The sequence below is a fragment of the Theobroma umbraticum genome, unplaced genomic scaffold, assembly GCF_002168275.2.
Source record: "Theobroma umbraticum cultivar Fairchild unplaced genomic scaffold, ASM216827v3 scaffold_30.0, whole genome shotgun sequence".
Classification (NCBI taxonomy): domain Eukaryota; kingdom Viridiplantae; phylum Streptophyta; class Magnoliopsida; order Malvales; family Malvaceae; genus Theobroma; species Theobroma umbraticum.
The window spans coordinates 4242781-4262574 of NW_018397254.1; the positions used below are offsets into that span (position 1 = coordinate 4242781).

The 19794-nt window shown below is 33.3% G+C and overlaps 2 protein-coding genes across 8 annotated transcripts; both read left to right on the plus strand.

Moving 5' to 3' along the window:
• The first annotated feature begins 2025 nt into the window (after window positions 1-2025).
• TOM2A (tobamovirus multiplication 2A) lies at window positions 2026-6799 on the plus strand. 3 transcript variants are annotated; one of them, XM_021433835.1, is made up of 7 exons: window positions 2026-2219; window positions 2814-3130; window positions 3911-4010; window positions 4185-4265; window positions 4357-4461; window positions 5376-5585; window positions 6208-6799. In XM_021433835.1, the coding sequence occupies exons 2-7, from the start codon at window positions 2892-2894 to the stop codon at window positions 6313-6315; spliced, it is 843 nt and encodes a 280-aa protein (XP_021289510.1). In that variant the 5' UTR covers window positions 2026-2219; window positions 2814-2891; the 3' UTR covers window positions 6316-6799. The 3 variants fall into 3 exon arrangements, with proteins under 3 accessions (XP_021289510.1, XP_021289517.1, XP_021289500.1); XM_021433842.1 differs by having other exon boundaries at window positions 2864-3130; XM_021433825.1 differs by having other exon boundaries at window positions 2027-2219; window positions 2818-3130.
• A 5807-nt stretch (window positions 6800-12606) lies between these two features.
• On the plus strand, window positions 12607-19574 carry IP5PII (myo-inositol polyphosphate 5-phosphatase 2). Of its 5 annotated transcripts, none has more exons than XM_021421050.2 (12): window positions 12607-13087; window positions 13756-14111; window positions 14212-14317; window positions 14401-14493; window positions 14905-14992; window positions 15082-15186; window positions 15850-16672; window positions 16974-17158; window positions 17624-17732; window positions 18309-18457; window positions 18611-18827; window positions 19005-19574. In XM_021421050.2, the coding sequence occupies exons 2-11, from the start codon at window positions 14082-14084 to the stop codon at window positions 18822-18824; spliced, it is 1902 nt and encodes a 633-aa protein (XP_021276725.1). In that variant the 5' UTR covers window positions 12607-13087; window positions 13756-14081; the 3' UTR covers window positions 18825-18827; window positions 19005-19574. The 5 variants fall into 5 exon arrangements, with proteins under 5 accessions (XP_021276725.1, XP_021276733.1, XP_021276741.1 ...); XM_021421058.2 differs by having other exon boundaries at window positions 13759-14111; XM_021421066.2 differs by lacking the exon at window positions 12607-13087 and adding an exon at window positions 13099-13302.
• The last annotated feature ends 220 nt before the right edge of the window (window positions 19575-19794 follow it).

Sequence of the window (19794 nt, forward strand, 5' to 3'; positions counted from 1 at the left end):
AAATTTAGAAAACAATTGAAAGAAAATTGATGAATTATTGTAATTGTAGGTCCACGATCCATCCCAACAAATATATTAAGGGAAAAAAAATGGAAGAATAAAGTGAGAAAGGATAACAAGCTATGTTGTCGTGTAATAAATGGAACCATCATGCTTAGGTGGGGTTTTGAATTTCCATAGTATTTATTTAGGCTTCAACCATCTCACCATCTTGACCGTTAGTTGGTGTCTTGAATGACCGTTACGGTCCCTCCAAGCATATTCTCCCGCCATTTTTTGCCACCCGCCCCTAGTTTTTCAACCTACGTGGCTTTTAATTTCCGCCGTCTCCTCTCTCGCATGTGCCCCAGGACCTTCACCAAATATTATTTAGACATATAATAATTAATTAATATATTATAGATTATTTTATCCTATTCTTAATTTTACACACATCCAACCTCATATAACATAAAAATAATCTTATCTTACTTGCAATTTTTGCATATACTAGACATAGAATAAGATAATATTATTTAATTCATTCCATTTTCTTCATCTTATTATATTCGTCATTTTGCGCATATATGGTACTATTATTTAATAATTGTTCCACTTTCTTATACTTTGAGATTTTCTTAATATTTTTAATTTAAAATTATTACACAGAGAAAAAAAAGGAATTACATATTTGTCGATAATTTGAATTATTCATAATTAAAGAAAAAGATATAGAAAATAAATATTACTATTTTTTTTTTCGGTACTAAGAAGTATAACTTTTACTCACCGACAATAACATCTAGACAATGTGTTTTAACACGTGTCAAATATAGTGAACTAAAATGGAAAAAATGAAGACACCCAAGTGAAATTTACAAAGTACCTTTTTTTATTAATTATTATTGAATAGGTACTGCCTTTTGCAATAGTCTAAAAATGTGCTATTGGATTGCATTTACAAAATTTGATATTGGACCCACCATTACCACTTTTTCTCACCGCCCATAGTCTTGTTTCTTAAATCATAGTCGTTCATTGGAACTGACCCCAACGTGTCCCTTGTTTCATCATTTATCATTTAAAAAAATGATCATCGCGTAATAAAAGGAGACAGTACTTGAAAAAAAAAATAATGGTCGCAGCGTGAACGGTTGATGAACAAATAAATACTTCGAGATTAGTTAGGAAAAATAATTAAAAAAAGAGAAAAATCCAAAGTCCAACTTCAAATTTAAAATGTTAAGTGAGTGTAATTTTAAAATTTCAAAAATAAAATTAATTATACTTTTATAAAAATTAATCGAAACCAATCGAATTATAATAAAAAATCAAAATAATTGAAATTAATTTGTTTCCATTTGAATGGAGGATTTTTTAGGTATACTTTAAAATATGTATAATTTATTTTCAAAACATATCGATGGTCTAGTTTCAAATCGATCTAGTTATAAATTTTAAATAACAAAATAAATAAAAAAAATAAATAAACAAGTCCTCTAAATCAATTAATGTCACAATTTAAAAAATTAACATGAATTAATCGAAATCAAACTGTTAAGATGGATTAGTTTAATTTGAATTGATTAATGCCCAATCTTAATTGACATCAGCAAAATGATGGTGAATATAATATTTATTTTGATATAAGTCATCATCATCTACCTATAATTAAACTCTAATTAGATCACTTATAAATTATGGCAGGTATTAATGTTGGAAAAGAAAACTTACACAAGCTTCTAAATTCAGGTTCACACTTTAAAAGCGGGTTAATAATGTCACCAAGAGCATTGCTTAAGGCATAGACGCCTTTTATCAATTAGAAACGAATCCTAGACAAAGAGAAACATAATCTAAACTTTATTTCAACAAAATTCAACTCATAAAAGAAGAAATGACTTAATGAGTTAATATGGGCACTACACCCTCGTTCGGTTTCGTGTACGCGAAATGGCTCTTATACCCCCAGAGTTGTTAAACCGAAAGGGGCGATAATGCCATAATTAATGGCATTTTCATTAGGCCAAAACAAAAAGCAGAAAAAGGAGTGGACAAATCAAGATGCCAGCTTGTCATGACAGGAAATAGTAAATATGAGAAATGCTCTCTTTATTTTGCCCAACCTTTGAATCCATCTCTTCTTCTCTGTTTTCACAAAATCATTTCAAGAAACAGAATTACTACTTCTTATTATTACTTAGAATCAGGCGCCCGTTCGGATATCTCACTTGAAAACTGTAAGTTCTTGATTCAATTTATTTATTTTTGGTGCGATCGAAGCTAGAGAAACTTCTTTTATTTTTTAAGCTATGGATTTTTTTTTTTTAATTTTGAAAAGAGCTATGTATTGGTTTTGATTTTACTTGTGAAGTTAATTAGATAATTTAGTTTTTTTTATTTCCGTTTACATTGCATAAAGAAGATTTTTCTCTAAAGCAATTATTTGGGATTTGATGGTACCAAGTATTCAGGGAAACCCAAATTTTGGGTATTCAGAATACTCAGGGGAAACCTGGAATTTTTGTTTCTTTCCTTTTTAAAACTAAAACTTAAACAAATCTCTACATTTCATTAGGTTTCGAGAAATTTAAAATCTTAAAACAACTTAACCCTTTTTTTTTTCAATGAAAGAAGCTACCTTTCTCCTGCCTTTTTTTTTCAGTTATCAGAAAAAAAAATTCTAAAAATGTTGTAAAGAATTTGTAATAGTTTTATTACTTTTTTTCCTCAGATACCCATTTCCATGATTCACAAAAAATTTTGGTTCGTTTATTGATGTAAAGTGTAAATGTGGGTTTTCTTTCTCTCTCTCTCTCTGTTTTTTTTTGAAGGTAGTTTACAAAGTTGATGAAATAGGAGATACTTATTAAAATTGTAATAGAAAGGATCAACAAAGATCATTATTGAGGATGGCTTGTAGAGGGTGCTTAGAGTGCTTGTTGAAGCTCTTGAACTTGTTGATGACTCTTGTTGGTTTGGCAATGGTTGGGTATGGGATTTACTTGTTTGTTGAGTACGAAAAAGCATCCAATACTGCGATGCATTTGTCACCTGTGGGCAGTGATCAAGATTTGATACAGCTCGGTCGACCCATGTTCTTGGCTGTGTCTCTTTCGTCTAGTATTTTCGATAATCTGCCAAAAGCATGGTATGGGTTCTCAACATTTGCGTATAATTTGATATGGTGGTTCTTTTTTCTTTATTAGTTTAGCCATGCTTGCATCAGTTGAATTCCAAAGGTGGCTGGGTAGATTTTGTAAAATTCTTTCTCTCTAGCAAAATTTTTATAAGTAATGCAACTTTGACTCACTGCCCTTGTCATACTAGCTGGATTGAATTTGCTTCCAAGACCCCCCTAATGCTCACTGGTGGTTTTGTTTTGCATGTTGTACTCTGGTATTTAACAAATGGGAGTCAATTAGTATTTGGAATTTGATTTGGTGTTTCCTTGTAGGCGTGCTAACTTTGACATTTCCAACAGAATAGCTGATAGCTAGGGCTGTTTGAATGCAGTGAGATGGCAATGCTAACTGTTCTTTTCATCTGTGTTTTGTATAATTTGTTCAAGAAAAAGCTCCGGCATACTTTGATGAGTTAGGGTGGAGACTGGGTTGATATTGATTAAAGTTCAAGGCCAGCTAAGCTGAGCTTTTTTTTTTTCTTTTGGCCTAGAGCTAAGCCAAGCTTGAGCACCTGTAATTTGTGTGTTGCCTCTTACCACGTATTTTCTGCTTTCTAGTTCATGGCATGTCAACCATTTGTCTTTTCATGGTCAAGTTTATTGTTGAAGGATCTTATGCTGATTCTTAGATGTTTTTCTTTACTTGTTTCTTTATATATGAATTTTGATAGGAATTCAAGTGTTTATATGAGTGGAATTATGTGCATGTTCTCTTGTGTTTTAACTGTTGAATTTCAAAATTTGCAGGTTTATATACTTATTTATTGGGGTAGGTGTGGTTCTCTTTGTTATCTCTTGTTTTGGTTGTATAGGAGCTGCAACACGGAACTTATGCTGCTTGACTTGTGTATCCTAATTACTCGTTTGATATTTTTCAAAGTGGCAATGATGATGTCACACAAATACCTTGCAGCATCATAATAACATTATAATTTATTGGTTCATAAATAGCTTATTTGTGTAAACTTCCTGCTCCCTTTTCTTCTCTTTCATGATGATTGGTTTCCTTAAGGCAACATAGTATTCAGTGTTGGTGATGTTGTTGATCTTGGTGGAGCTGGGATGTGCAGCTTTCATATTCTTCGATAAAAGCTGGAAAGATGTAAGCTTTGAGTTAATTTTTCTGTCCTTTCCTCCCCTGATTCAATTGAAGGTGGTGTGCTTGGTTATCTAATTAGTGCTAATTTCTTCAGGAACTTCCTACGGACAAAACGGGAGATTTTGATAAGATATATAAATTTCTGGAAGAACACTGGAGTATTGTCAAATGGGCTGCTCTTGGTGTTGTTATCTTAGAGGTAAGTGTAATGTGACAGTGCAGCTAACCCCGAGGACATAAGATAACTTCACATGCATGCACAATCAAGTTCATTTGCATGCAGAAAACTGAGCAACAATCTGGTAGACCCAGAGTGGTTAAATGAATGAACTTAGTTTCGAACACAAGGATTTTCCCCTTTCATTCCTATTCTTTTAGAGCATGCAGATTACATTTTTTATTCTGGGCACATGCAATTTGTTTCTCCGTGGTTTCATTTAGCTTTTGGAAATATTACAGGATTCTTTGGCATAACTATGCTCAGAATAGTCTAGGACTTCTTATTCTTACTAAGTGTATATGATTTGGCCTTGCATATCTATCCGTGGCAAATATCCAGCATACAAAAAGAAATATGATCTTGCAAGAGATATGATCTTATAAAATGCCCGGATCAAAACTTAAAGTAAAAAATTTCAATTTAATTGTACTAAAGGGAAGTTGAAAACTTGACTATCATTAATGGGGAACGTTGTGTGTTCCTTTCTTTTCAATGTGGAGTAAATTAAGCAGACTACTTGTAATATTGTTTTAGTTCTAGATATTCTTCTGGAGACTGTCATTTGGGGAAAACCGTTGGTTATGATTTATTAAGATAAAAGTCAGTTGATAAATTTCATTGCATGATACTTTAGATGCATGAACAGGATGAAGATGTGCTTTTAAGACTTTGTTTTCTGCTGGATGAGAATCAGAAATGAATGGATTAAATTCTGATATTTATTTCTTTGAACTAAAGTGACTCTACTTTGATATTGCTTGTGCATCAAAATAAAGCATAAAACAATTGAAAACTGACAGTTGTTTCTCGGTTGGAATAATATCCAGGCTGCCATAATTTCTGTTGCATTTTAATACTACTTATTTGGGTGCAAAATCAAATTGAATTTGCAGGCTCTCATTTTCTTGTTAGCCCTTATGGTCAGGGCTGCCAATAAACCTGTTGATTATGACAGTGATGATGAGTTCATTGCACCAAGGCCACAAATCAGACAGCCTTTGATTAACAGGCCACCAGTTCCAGCTACAGGTGTACCTGTTGCTGGCAGCCTTGAACAGCGCTCTAGCAGAAATGATGCTTGGAGTACTCGTATGAGGGAAAAGGTGCTTTCTGTTTCCATCAATTTCTTCTCTTTTATCTATGGACATATGGTTGTCCTCTCTGGTAATGTTTTGCTCAGACTGAGTTATGTGGTACCTCGATTTTCTTGAGACTTGGAATATTGAAGTTTAATAATCTGCTAAACATCAGGGATTTAGGATTATTTTATAAACTTGTATACTGAAATCTTGAATCAAAATTTTCATTGACTAGATGAATATCCCTATATTAAACAAAAAAATCTTAAAATACTTCTTTCTTTTGGTAAAATTTTAAATATTTTTGCAATTCTCTATATTTGCTACTTAAGTTATTTTCTGGTTTCCTATGGCCCAAGCCCAACATTTTGTGAATGTCTCACTGTTACTCTGATCAGTCAGATTCGTAAATGCCCAAATGCATAGATTTTACTATATTTTTATTGTCTGTCGTCGGGTACTCTGGTATAATGCATACCTTGCCTATTGTTTTAGGTGCTTAGATTGGAAGCACCACACCCTGCACCCTTTTGCTTCTATTTCCACTTATTGTTCTTGTTATTGTTTTCATCTGTCTGATCCTTTTTCTCTCAAGCTTTTGTCTATTTTGTTGCTCTAATATTGTTTTTCATTGGGTGTAAATCAGTACGGGCTGGATACTTCTGAGTTCACATACAACCCTTCAGAGTCAAACAGGTACCAGCAGGTGACCCCACAACCAGCAGAAGAAAGGAGCCGATGCACCATTATGTGATGAAATTCTGGGTTTTGGGGAATTCTTGATTTGGTTGGCTTCTGAAGGCGATTGCATTGACAATGGTGTGACAGCTTCAGATTTCTCAGATGATGGTCTTATATCTTTTTTTGTTGAGTTTGTGTACAATACACAATTTTCAGGAGATGTCTCAGATTTCTTTAGAGAACCAATGTTTTCCAAATGCATAACCATTTTGTGTGTAAAATTGGACTGGTACAACAGGGCTACTCAGTGAGTTGCAGCTGGGCATAAACTGCTTAAGCATCAATTTTTTTTTTCTTTTGGCAATCATGAAGTCTTTTAACGTTTGGCCTAAGGTAGACATGAATGAAAGGAGCTGGCGACCAATTTCATGAGTAGCAATCCTAAGCTAAATGCAACTCTGCCCTGTACTTATCTGTTCCTTCCCATGTGATGGATGGCATTATTTTTGAGAGCAAATTATTAGCTGTTGAAGGCAGATCTTCACGTCGTCCTCCCATTTCTTTGTGTCTTTCTTCTTTATCAGTTGCAGTTTTCTCCAACTATTTCTAATCAATGAAGAGTTTGAACCTTCGTTCATTCGCATTGCCTGGGTGATGAATTTTGATTTATCGCAATCTCTTATAGATCAAGACAGATTGGTACCTGTTGGCAATGGCCTCAGAACCAAATCTGAATATGACAACAAGGTTTCCACCAACACAACTAGTCATGATAACAAATAAACCACTTTTGTTTTAAATGTTGAACATGACTATTAAATTGCGAAGGCTAATGGTTCCAAAGGTTTTATAGGTACTTTAAATGGTATTATGAATTAAATCATGATGTTAGTACTTGTTGTTTTTTTTTTCTTTTTCGTAAAAATTACTCTACTGAAATACTTGATATTATTTAAATGAATTAAGAAAAATATTTATCAGTAAAGGAGGTCGATAGAGGGGAGAGTGGAGGGTCTATTTTTTGAGAAATTGGCTTAAAATGCATAAAACAATTTCTTTGAATTAATGAGTTTAATTTCTTTTGACTTGAAAATTTTTTACATCCACTTTTTCATTTTTTTTTTCCATTTAAACATAAAGAAATATTTCCATTTCTTTTGACTTGAAAATCAAAACCGACAGATCACTTCAATCTTTTTGTGTTTGAACAGCAATAACTTTTTGAAACCCTGTGCATTGGTCTGAACCAATGCTAGCTAGGCTCTCCATTTTCATTTTCTTATACCTGGTGTAACCCATCGAAGCGTTTCCAAATTTGAAAACAACGATGATCACCAGGATAAGCGCGTGGTATTGTAGTTGAAGATAGAGCCCAAAAGAGTAGTCAATGAACGTCCCGTCATTTTCCCATGCCCTGGAAATTGATTTCTTATCACAACACGACAACCAATCATGAACATAACAAATATAAGTTGTTGGCTAAAGATGGGAAGTCAGTGGAAGTCATTTTCACTCTTCTTTTCATGGCTTCCCCAAAGCTTAATCCAATCGTTCCCCATTCTCCCGTGGTCCTAACCCAACCCTCGACAGAAAACGAATTCAAAACAAAGTGAACCCAAGATGGGCCCCTCCTTCTCTCAGCCCATTTTGGAGATTGAAGCTTTCGTTTGGGGTTTAATTATGCATGCTTTTTTCTTTTATTTTTATGATAAAGATTATATGGTGCGTTCTGGGTTAATGAATCCTTCCATTTTCTATCGTGATCATTTGCTCATGGCGCCAAACAACTTCTTCTTGATTGGTCGGTTACAAAACCTTCAAACATCCATGAATCTCACCAATACGATGAGGAGAATGTTTTGTCTACTTTAGTATAAGTTGAAGGGTTTTGAGTTGAGTGGTGGTGGTACACGTTAGGCAATAAGTAGAAGAAAGTGATTTGAAGTGTACTAATCAAATTTTATGTAGCTTTGGTTTGTGGTGGTCCTCGAGTTGGAACAATCAAAGGTCAAAAACATGGGCACCATATGGGGAGATTTTTGCTGATTTGCCTCTAGTTTTAAGGGATTGTTTGTTGCTGGGTCACGCTCGCTTCCTTAATGTGGCAAAACCTTTCACACACTAAGCACCCTGTGCTTTGGTAATTTGAGATTGGAACATCAAGGTATAACTTCACATTATGATAAAAGGTAGAATTAGCGCGGAGCGTGAAGCAGGTGAGAGCTGCATGACGTCTACGTTCTTATCTAATTTTGCAGGTAGATTTACATTTTTAAGTTACTTTGGTTGACAGAATAGATAAAAATAAAATAAAAATAATTATTATATGAGAATAAAATAGTTATTAGATAATTTAGTAGAATGAATGAAATAGAATAAGAATAATTATTATGATTTATTATAGTGTTTGATTGATAATAATAACTTTGGAATAAGAAATGAATAGAAAATAAAAAGTTAAAAAAACATTTTATTATATATATGATTATTTTTTATTCGATTTTTAAATATTAATAATCTATAATTTAATTGAAATATTAATCATTAATTTTTTAAATATTAATATTTTATTTAATTTAAATATTATTAGGATTAAATTTTTATTTTATTTTTAAATATTAATAATTAATACTTTATTTAAAATATTAATAATTGATAATTTAATTATTAATATTTTATATATAATTTAACTGTTATTATGTTTATTTATTTTATTTTCAAATAGAAATAATTTATAATTTATTTTAAATATTAATAATTGATCATTTAAATATTAATATTTTATTAGAAGTTAGAATTAAGGAAGAGAAGGAGTAGAGAGAAAAAAAAATAATATTTCATACAAATAGAGTTGTAATTTTTAAACTTGTAGAGGGTATTTTAGTCTTTATGATTTTTTAAGTTTATGTGTCAATCATGAAATAGCTAATATCATGAAAAGGATGATATTAATTATTTTTTAGTTTTAGAGAATTTTGAATAACTATGTTTTGAATTATTTCACATCTAAATAAAGGAACAAAAATTTCTTAAGAATAAAAAGGGGATGGCCAACCAAATATGCTATTAAGGTTTGATGCTGACATCTCGGCGCTTTCGGGATTCAACAGGGCTCTTGTTTCTGAGTGATGTACAGTTGTTGGCTGTACCCTCTTCGTGAAGCCAACTACTCTTGAACCCTTTCCATAATTTCTGAACCCAAATTTTTTCACCAAAATTCAACTGTTTTAATAGAATATGCATGGTTTTGCCAACCCTTTTATAGCCACATTTGATTCTCTTTGAGTACAATGTTCATTGACACATCAAATATCAATCAATACATCAAGATTTTAAGGGTAGGGAATTTTTTTTGCTTTTTCCATTTCAAGTAATTTAATTTTTTGATGAAATTATACTAAATGTTATTATTCATATATCCTAATTAATTATTTTTTGTCACGTTAAAATTTAATAAACTTTAAGATATATAATCAAAAAAGATTTTTTCATTTACACATTTTTAATTACATAATAAAATTCGACATAATCATATATTCAAATATTGAAATAATTATATCAACACAAATATATTGCAAATTTATATCATAGATAAATTAATATATGTACAACAACTTAAAGTTAGCTCTTCACGTTCTTGGGTTCCTTTCCTTTTTCTTTTCATAGCTAATTAAGATCATGAACTTCACAAACATTCTATCTTTGCAAGTTGATTAAACATGGAATTGTCAGGTGATGAGACATTAGGGGTAAAGCCACAAAGTGCATAGTAGATATAGTTTTTCTTTTATTTCTGAACGTTGTTGCTGCTTCCTGGTGAAGGCTGTAAAGAGATATATACTTTCTGTCGACTGATAGGGAAACTTTGAAATAGTGGGATGCTGATGAGTAGATAAATCAATGTGCTTTTCAAGCTATGGAATTGCTAGCAAGCTGTTGCTTTTCTTAATCACCTCTTCCATGTCCATGTCATTTCATTCTTATCCTTCTATCTTTGTTGATAGATTTTCATTGTTGGGTTGTGGTCACCATGGGAAATAACGTAAAGGGAGGAAAGACATCAGAAAAAATTTAAGGGTTAAGCTTGAAGAAAAAGATAAAGGTTATGGAAAGATCTTTGCAGTTTGCACGAAAGGATGTGGACTACAAACAAAGGGCCAAGTTGTTGCTGGACTTTTCGGAGTAAAAAAAGAAAAGCTTTGAAACTCTACTTGCCATCTTTTCTTACAAATGATATTAATACTCTTACTTTGGGACCAAAGCTTTTTAGCCTTGATTTTCCTTTTGAATTTGATTTGTCATTTTGATGACAAAGACTTTGGAAAATGATGATTCAAAGTATTATTTTTTTTAATACTAATTTATTGACAAAAGCATGAGAATATAGAGGTGGTAAGAGGAATGATTTACCTTTATTCCATGCCTAGCTAGCTAGCCTTGAGAGGAAAATAAATATTAGGGGACAGAAGTACTTTTGTCAAAGTAAGAGGGAAAAAAAAAGAAGAGACTATTTAGCTGTCTAACTAAGAGGGAGAAATTAAATTATCTAAGTACTATAATTTTAACAGATTCGTTAATTACTATTTCATTTGATCTTAATAAAAACTATAGCAAATAATATATAGTGATCACATCACATACTGGCAAACCATGATATAGTCTCATTAATCATTTACCTCCATTTGAACATTTTTTTAATATTTATTTAATGTGACACTTATATATAGTAATGTTATGCACGACGGAAAAAATAAATTATTTCCGACCCAAATTTAAATGATCGATAATGATTAATTTTTAATATTTTAACATCGACTTTATTGTATTCGTGTTTCTTTCGGTTTTGTTCTTACTGTAGCATAATTTTTCTAAGCAAATTGCAGCTCTGTGGTCCTTATTGTCATCGGCATTTGAAAAAAAGCAATTAAACCATAAACTATTTCCTCCACTTATCTAGGACAGTAAACAATACCCAAATTGCATGGCGACGTATGCCATTCTGATAATGTGAATGGATGCTTATGTTAAACGTCATCACTTTCGGCCAAACTTTTCTTCTAAATGTTCATATCTATATATAGAAATCCTACTTAAAATAGTATTGAAATTAGAGGTATTAGATTTGGTAAATTGATTAGTTTATAATCTATATTCCAAATCAAATTGAAATCAGAACCTTGCCCTATCTTCATCCAAGAGTATAATTAATAATAAAAAGTTGAGAATGCAAATTTTTGGCATCTCTTTTGTTTTTTTTTTTAAGATTTGCAGAAAATTATTTTTGTTGAAAATTTGTCATAAATATAAAAAAATTAATTTCGTAAAAAATCTGACAAAAATATATTAAAATATTTCAATATAATTAACTCTATCAAAGAATTAATAATCTTTTAGTGGTTTGCCGTGCATATAGCCTTTTGTATTACAATTAGTTTTTCTTTTTTGGAACTTATAGATATGTGTTATGTCACTAAACTATTTGATTAGGAGCAGAGCTGGATTGGCAATTTTCCAGCTCTAAGGGATTAAGGATTTCGTACTCTTGCTTGGGAAACTATAATGGAATCCATTGAAATTGAAGCCTTTGAACAACTTGAGAGTGAGCTGGGAACAGAAAATTCCAGTTCATAAATATAAAATCCTATAAAATACTATTCTCTCCATCCCTTTTTCTTTTAATTTGTTTAGACATTTAATAATCTTAATTTTTATAAATTTACTTTTACAATTTTTTACTTTTTCGTATTAAAAAATATTGAATAAAATATATCAAATCAAATTTTTTAATCTTAATTAGTATAAAAAATAAAAAAAAAAACTGAAAAGTATTGTGATGAGTATTATCAAAAAATACTTTCAAAACCTTGATTCTCTATTGCATGACATCAACATATATAAATTATTTAAATGGGTCCATCTGATAAATGAAATGTAGGTATATATAGCAGCATCAAAGAAATTGGAAAAATAAAATGCATAAAATGATATTTCAAAGAAAAAAAAAAGGGGGGAAGAGACAACATTGAGTATTTGACTTGTTCGATGCAAGGATGGGTGAAGCCCACAACTCCAAGTTGAGCTTTGGGACAGGTTGTAAGCACATTAAGCGTACGCCAAGAGAAAAACAGTACGTCCTGTCTAAATGAAAGCTCCACTAGTACAGCTTGCCGTACACATGTTCACATGGCCCTCTTCTGAACGCAAAAAAGAAAAAGAAAATAGAAAAGAAAGAAATGTAGGGTAATACTGCGATTCTCTCTCTTAAATGAGGAAGGAAAGGGGAAACAAAAAAAATCCTACCTTCCCTTGCCTGTCCCGTTTAGGTATTATTCTTCTTTCATGGCTGTTACCAAAGGTCTCTCCTCATAATCAAGAAAAGAAAAACCCCATAAGAAGTTGAAAAAAAAAAAAGTAAAGTGAGAGAAAGCAGATGGGCCTTTTCAGTTGAAAACCCAGAGCTCTTTACCTTCACATATAGTGCGGTGATCCCAATTATGTGGTCCCTTTGGTTACAGTTCATGTGTCAAATTTTCAAATATCTAAACTTATCATTCATGCATGATAATAATATGGTTAACTTTCTATTTATATAGTCTGTAGTATGATAGTATTATTTACATGTCATCTATTTATAGAAGATTTGTGTTGCATGAAACCGTCCGACCAATTGGGTCTACAGCTGTTGTTGATCAAATGTTGTTTTAGTTTGTGTTGATTACCCATTTGACTTAAACTTGTTATTTTAAGTGTCCAGTGTCAACCTTCCATTTTCTTTAGTTGGATTGCTACAAGTTTCAAGTAATATTAATATATGGTGGGGTCTAACCAAATCTTGGCTGCTGATGGTATGATCGGTGTTTCTTTTGTATATCTTCCTCATTTATGAGTTCTTGTCATTTTAGCTTTTCTTGAAATTTATAGTTTCTTGTCTTAATCAGTGTTTGTGTTTTGCCTTATGTCATGCCATCAAGTTTCTAAGTTTGTTCAACGTTTGTGGTTGGAAATTTTTTGGTTATTCTTAAGGTTCAATGATTTGGGTTCTAAGGGTGATTGGGAGCCGGTAATTTTTTACATTTATAATTGTTTATTACCAGTTAGGTTGACTTAATCCTAAGGTGCAATTTGCTATCTTGGTTGATTCGCGTTCGGATTTGCATTTATTTATATTTTGAATTCTGTTGGGTTTTCATTCGAGTTATAAGTAGTGGTATTGTTTTTTTACTGCTCTGTCCGTGGATTTCTTGACCATTGCATTGCTTGAGTAGAAAGCATGTTGCACTATCAATTGATTTTAGGACTATAATTTTGTTGTCTTGAAAGGGACATTTTGATTTTTATGGGACTGGTTTTTGGGTATTTTCATTTTATAATTGGGAAAAGAGGGATTCGAACTTGCTCTATAAGTAGGGGATTATACACTAACTAATGAGTCAAACACTCGGATGCATGAGCTGGTTTCTGGTTTATTATTGAATATTTTATAATATTATGATTTGCTTTTGCTGTTTTATAGCAGGAAATTAGGACCTGTGGGAAGAGGACCATTGAGAATTCTTTATTTTTTCCCAAGTTGTTGTTGTGGATGTCTGTTAAACATGGCCACAGTTTTGGTGTCTTTTTCTGTTTGGTCCTAGCATGAATCTTCCTCGTGCTTGGCATCAAATAAGCCGACTTTGGGCCATTGTTTTTAATGGTCTGTGAGAATCCTATATATTAATCTCCTAGAACAGTGACAATCAGACTCCTGCACCTGCTTCTGCTTCCATTCTCAAGGTCAAGGACCTGTTCTTTGAAAGCTTATTAATTAAGGCTTCTATACTCAAATTTTGATAAAAGACCATGAAAACTAGGAGGGGAAAGCGTTCTGAGGTATGCTTTGGTGCTTCCTGGTTTTGCTTTTATCCAAATTTGCAATTTAGATAAAAGTGATGTTTTAATGATTAACTTGGTCAATTGTTGTTGATTTCAGGCCTTTTGGCCATCCATTGTGATGAAGAAATGGTTGAATATAAAGCCAAAGGTGTATGATTTTAGTGAAGATGAAGTCGACACTGAAACTGAAAGTGAAGATGACGGTATTGTCATATCATATTTAGCAACATATTTTCCCTTGTACTTTCTGTTTTTTTGATGATGTTTTTCTGCAATTTTCATCCAGCTTTCTCTCTTAAAGATTCAAGATTGCACAGTGGTGAGGATCATACCCATAGGACACCAGGAAACCAATCTGACTGCAGAAGCCAAATTTCAGGCAATATTTGTTTTCTACATTTGTGCTTTGCCTTGTTAATACTTTCTTTATTTTGAGAAGCTCATCCATGCTGATTCTTCTTGTTCCCTTCTGCTGTGCCTGTTTTACTAGGATCATTATTAAAATATGTGCTATTTCCAGCTATGAGGTGTATATTGATTTCTGTTGATCTGGCCCTGGGATGGCCTTGGATATTAATCATCCATGTGAACTTTGGATGATATGGGGGCAACGAGAGAAAATTTGATAAGTAAAGCTATCAAAATATATGCAATGTATGCATCCGTGTACAATGGAGATCAAAATATGAGCCTAATTAAGTTTTTAGTTCATTACTGCGAATTGCTGCTGTCGTATAATAATTTGTCAGTCTAAAGTTGTTTTGTATGCTTTTGATATTTCATCATTCAGATGCACATTCAAAGGGCTATCAATTAAGACACAGGAGGGGAAAATCGGAAACTCTGCGTGCACAGTACATAAATACAAAGGATGTGAGGTTTGGCTGCAAGATGCTTATGCCTAAAGTGTAAGCCTTAAGGTGTTGCTGTTTTAATTCTTATTGAAACATGTCGTGGTTGCCTATAGGGTGACAATAGGCGCTTGGAATGTTGCTGGAAGACTTCCATGTGAGGATCTTGAGATTGATGATTGGCTTTGTACGAATGAGCAGGCAGATATTTACATTATTGGGTGATTATTTCCTTTCCCTGTTGGAATTTATATCATTCTAGGTTTAAAAAATTTTATAAATTCTTTAGAATGTTTGGTGCTCATCCATTTAATCTTCCTCATTTTGGCTTTTTTCTGGCTGTGAGCACGATGTGCATCTGCAACTTTAGAATTTTCTCTATCTGATGCTGATCATGGACCAACAACTTTTGTAGATCATTATTACATCCACAAAAGTAGCATCTAATTTTGAATCAACCTTATCATTTCTTGTTTGGTTCAGCATGGAGAATATGGATCTAGGCTTAGGCTGTCTTTGGTTATCAGCAATGCATTTCTGGTGCCAAAGTCTGTTTAAGGAATTTTGCTTTACATTACTACACCATCAAAAAAATATGTCGTGGTTTTTGGTTGAATTACTTTGTTCTTGAGTTATAAATATTACCAGATTCCTAGTGTTCTAAAACTGACAAATCCAGAAAAAATCCTGTTGTCTCTTGGAGGCTTTAGTGCTAGGGAGCTGTCAATTATGCCAGCAGCCAGACTACTGGCCTCCCTTAGAACTTGAGATACTGTCAGCTAGCTTTCTTTCTCAAATGTTGGTTTTCACTTGATTATTGATTTTGATATTAGATGTTTCCTTTTTTTCCTCTAATAATCTAATGCTAGATCTGCTTTGGACAGCTTCCAAGAGGTAGTCCCTTTGAATGCTGGAAATGTACTGGGAGCTGAGGATAGCAGGCCAATTCCTAAATGGGAGGCAATCATTCGAAGAACTCTGAACAAATCTTTGGAACCTGAAAGCAAGCACAAATGCTATAGTGCCCCACCTTCTCCTGTTTTAAGGACATCTTCAGTTGCAGATGTATTAGCAGATGAAATAGATGCTCTGCCATTGGAAATGATGTGTGATAACTATTTGGAGACTGCTAATGGTTATGACTTAGAAGGACAAGATTTGAATAAAGTTGCTGATATTGGACAAAATTTACAGCTGAAGAGAATATATGGTGTCGATTTTGACACTAGGTTAGACTGGCCTGAACATTCATTAGATGCAACCCCGCAAGTTGTCTCTGCAAATTCAAAATTGCGGAGAGTATTGAGCAGCTCAGCAAGAATTGGCTTTAATCTGACAGAGAACTCCATCTTCTGCAGTCCTCATGATGTGGTGTTAAAAGGAAGCCGACTGAAAAGATCACACCATAGCTCTGGAAACCTAGAGTCAATGTGGGTGAAAGCGCAACAGAAGCTAGAAGTTGTTGATTCTTTCTCAGAAATATCTGATGAGTTTTCTGAAGAGGAGGATGATACTTTTTCAGAAGTACCAATGGAGCGACATGACAATGATAGGGCAATGTCACGCCCAACATATGTGCGAATAGTTAGCAAACAAATGGTTGGAATTTACATATCTGTCTGGGTGCGAAAGAGGCTGAGGAGACATATAAACAACTTAAAAGTTTCTCCTGTTGGAGTTGGTCTTATGGGATACATGGGAAACAAGGTAATGACTGTTCTTCTCTTCTAGAAGTAGATTAGGCTTTATATCTTTAGTACCTCATGGCGCTTGTAGCTTCTGTAATATCTGTGCAATGAATTACATTGGGTAGCATCTTTCAATGGAGGGATGCTTCCTTCATTTCAATTTGACATTGAGGCTCTTTTGGTTTGTTTTTAGATTGATGAAATCTATGCCCTCCATAGTTTGATGTGTTGCAATGTGTATCTGGCTGCAAGGTGGATGACATTTTACCATTAATACTGATCAATCAATGAAAATGCCTAAATGGATTTTGCTTTTGCAGGGATCTGTTTCTGTTAGCATGACTCTTTTTCAATCCAGGCTGTGCTTTGTGTGTTCTCATCTGACATCAGGTCAGAAGGATGGAGCTGAACAGAGGCGTAACGCTGATGTGTATGAAATTATACGACGTACCCGTTTCTCATCTGTCCTTGATAGTGATCAACCACAAACAATTCCATCTCATGAGTAAGCAAAATTTCAGCATCTAATTTTGATTTATTCAGTTTATACTTAATTTAAGCAAGAATTAGTTAGTTTGTCGATTTTAGGAGAGCAGTTTGCCTCATACTGAAGTATAGATATGCTAGTGCCAGTCAATTCTCTCCTGCCCTTTCTGGTTATAACCTATATTCTTCGCTTCTACTTGTAACTGTTATGTAGAGATGAAGCACTGTAGAATTGAAGGGAAAATTTGCTTCAAATGGAATAAGGTTAACTAGATATGAATCAGGAAGATAATGAAGTTAGACTTGAAGTGATACTCTAATTTTCAACAAACTTCAAGAAAGAAGATATTTTAGAAATTTTTTATCACCAATTATGGCTGAACTATTGAGTAACTTTGATGGTGAGAAAATTTCACCTTATGATTATATTATCAATATATTCAACCTGAGACATGATCTTGTAAATGGTTGCTTCTGTAAACAGTCAGATATTTTGGTTTGGGGATTTGAATTATCGTATCAATATGTTGGGTGCGGAGGTGAGAAAGCTTGTTGCTTTAAAGCGCTGGGATGAACTAATTGAGAATGATCAGGTGAGAATCACAATGATCTAGTGTTTCCCAAGTATACAAACTTGTTCGAGCCTTCTGAGCCTTTTGGTTTAAGTGTTCTGCTTTTAAACACATATTACTGGGTATGGTGACATGGAGTACCGTGACTGTCTTCTCATCTGAAATGGAACAAAACTTTATGTTGAATTCAATTTTTTGTCTAAGTTGTGTGTTAAAAGTGTGCTTTAGACCTGGTTACCTGTTAGGGTAGAGAAACTCTATTGAGTTTTCAGACCTTTGTGGTCAAAATGGCATCATACTGTTTTTAACCAAAAGTAAATCCAATCATGGAGTTTTTTCATCTAGGGAAAAACTGATGAAGTATCAGGTTTGGGTTTTCTGGATTTTATGGTTGTTAATTGTCATCAGTCGGCACACTAATTTTTCTTAATATTATATGGTTAATGAATAAAATGTCTGAGTATCATCACTATTTTTCTTTAAGTTCTTGGTAGGTGGCATACCTGTATTGTTCTTTCCTTCTATTTTTCTCTTAGCAATAAAATATATGCTGTTTTGATGAGAACAAATGTTAATGGCTTCAATTCTGTGCCACAGCTACATAAAGAACTGCGTAGTGGGCATGTATTTGATGGATGGAAAGAGGGATTAATAGACTTTCCTCCTACCTACAAGTATGAAATGAATTCTGATAGATATGTTGGTGAGATCCCAAAAGAAGGGGAGAAGAAGAGATCTCCAGCATGGTAAGCACGAGTTTCTGTTAAGTAGCTGGATGACAAATCTGGTATAAAAGTTAGAAAGGTTTCTGTAAACCCAACATATCTTGCATAATGTCGCCGATAAATCATAAAAGTCACACTGTTAACTGCTTATTACGTGTATTTTTCCCCTGGCAGGTGTGATCGTATCCTCTGGTCAGGAAAAGGCATAAAACAACTTTGTTACCAACGAGCAGAAATAAGACTCTCAGATCATCGACCAGTCAGTTCAATGTTTTCAGTCGAAGTTGAAGTCTTGGACCATCGGAAGTTGCAAAGGGCTCTCAATGTTAGCACTGCTGCTGTCTATCCTGATATTTTCTTTGATGAAAATGGAGAATTAGAACTTTAGCAGGTAATCGACTTTAATAATTAATGAGTTATCAAGCGAACTAGTGTCTCGATGAATTTCATCTCTGTGCTAGGAATCTGAACAAGGTTGAAGCCAATGTGTTATATGTCTTTGGTACTATTTTAATATGCTCTCATTTGATATTCAATGTTTTACAATAATTTCCCTTTCACTGACTAGGTAATATGGGAACAGCTTTCTGTTGCTTCATTATGCTTTGCATGTCTAATTTACATGCATTATTCCGGAAGCAGGATACCAAGTAACACAATGAGATGGAAGAAAGGTGTCTTCTCCAAAAAATGAGTTTCCAGATGCCACGTCAGGATAACAATAACGTAGCATACAAGAAATATTCAAGCTTACCTTGCTTTCAAGAGATGATAGCAGGAATAAGTAGTTTGTAAAGGTCGGAGTCAGACTATGTGGTGTGCATTTAACAACAGCTTTATTACTTGTGGTGGGGTGAATGTGTGGAGACTAACATTCTTTTCTTCTTTTGCCCTTTAGTTAGTAGAGCGCTTCAAAGCAAAACTGATGTTTTGAGTTAGGACCTATTAGTCTTGGCCATGCCGTACTTTCCATCTGTATATTGTTATAGTCTAGTTGTTTTAACTTTCTATTTCTATTTCTCTTTCAAAGAGTGACCGAGTTCTAGTTACTGAAATTTTGCAGTCATACTTTTACCTTTAAACCTCCTTTCATAATGGCTCAATGCACAATCCAAGTTCCAGCATGTCTGGTTTTACTCTTATCTCTTTGCTGCTCTCATTTTTTCTTTACCGGTGCAAATTTGGAAGCTTTCAGTTATAAACTAAATTTTCATTTGCAGAAGTTCATTGAAAATTCCGCATCATGGAAAAGGTCCAGTGTTAGACAGAACCATAAATTGACTATAAATTTACTGATTATAAAAACACCACAAAAGCTTGAGCTAGAATATATGAGTTGAAATTTTGTTTTTGGTGTT

What these genes read in the sequence shown, in the direction of transcription:
- TOM2A (XM_021433835.1), top strand. Translation starts at nt 2,892, where the DNA reads ATGGCTTGTAGAGGGTGCTTAGAGTGCTTGTTGAAGCTCTTGAACTTG. An exon ending in ACTTATGCTGCTTGACTTGT is followed by an intron (nt 4,011 to 4,184) that starts GTATCCTAATTA and finishes AAGGCAACATAG; the next exon opens with TATTCAGTGTTGGTGATGTT. An exon ending in TTGGTGTTGTTATCTTAGAG is followed by an intron (nt 4,462 to 5,375) that starts GTAAGTGTAATG and finishes TTGAATTTGCAG; the next exon opens with GCTCTCATTTTCTTGTTAGC.
- IP5PII (XM_021421050.2), top strand. Translation starts at nt 14,082, where the DNA reads ATGAAAACTAGGAGGGGAAAGCGTTCTGAG. An exon ending in CTGCAGAAGCCAAATTTCAG is followed by an intron (nt 14,494 to 14,904) that starts GCAATATTTGTT and finishes TTCATCATTCAG; the next exon opens with ATGCACATTCAAAGGGCTAT. An exon ending in ATAAATACAAAGGATGTGAG is followed by an intron (nt 14,993 to 15,081) that starts GTTTGGCTGCAA and finishes GGTTGCCTATAG; the next exon opens with GGTGACAATAGGCGCTTGGA.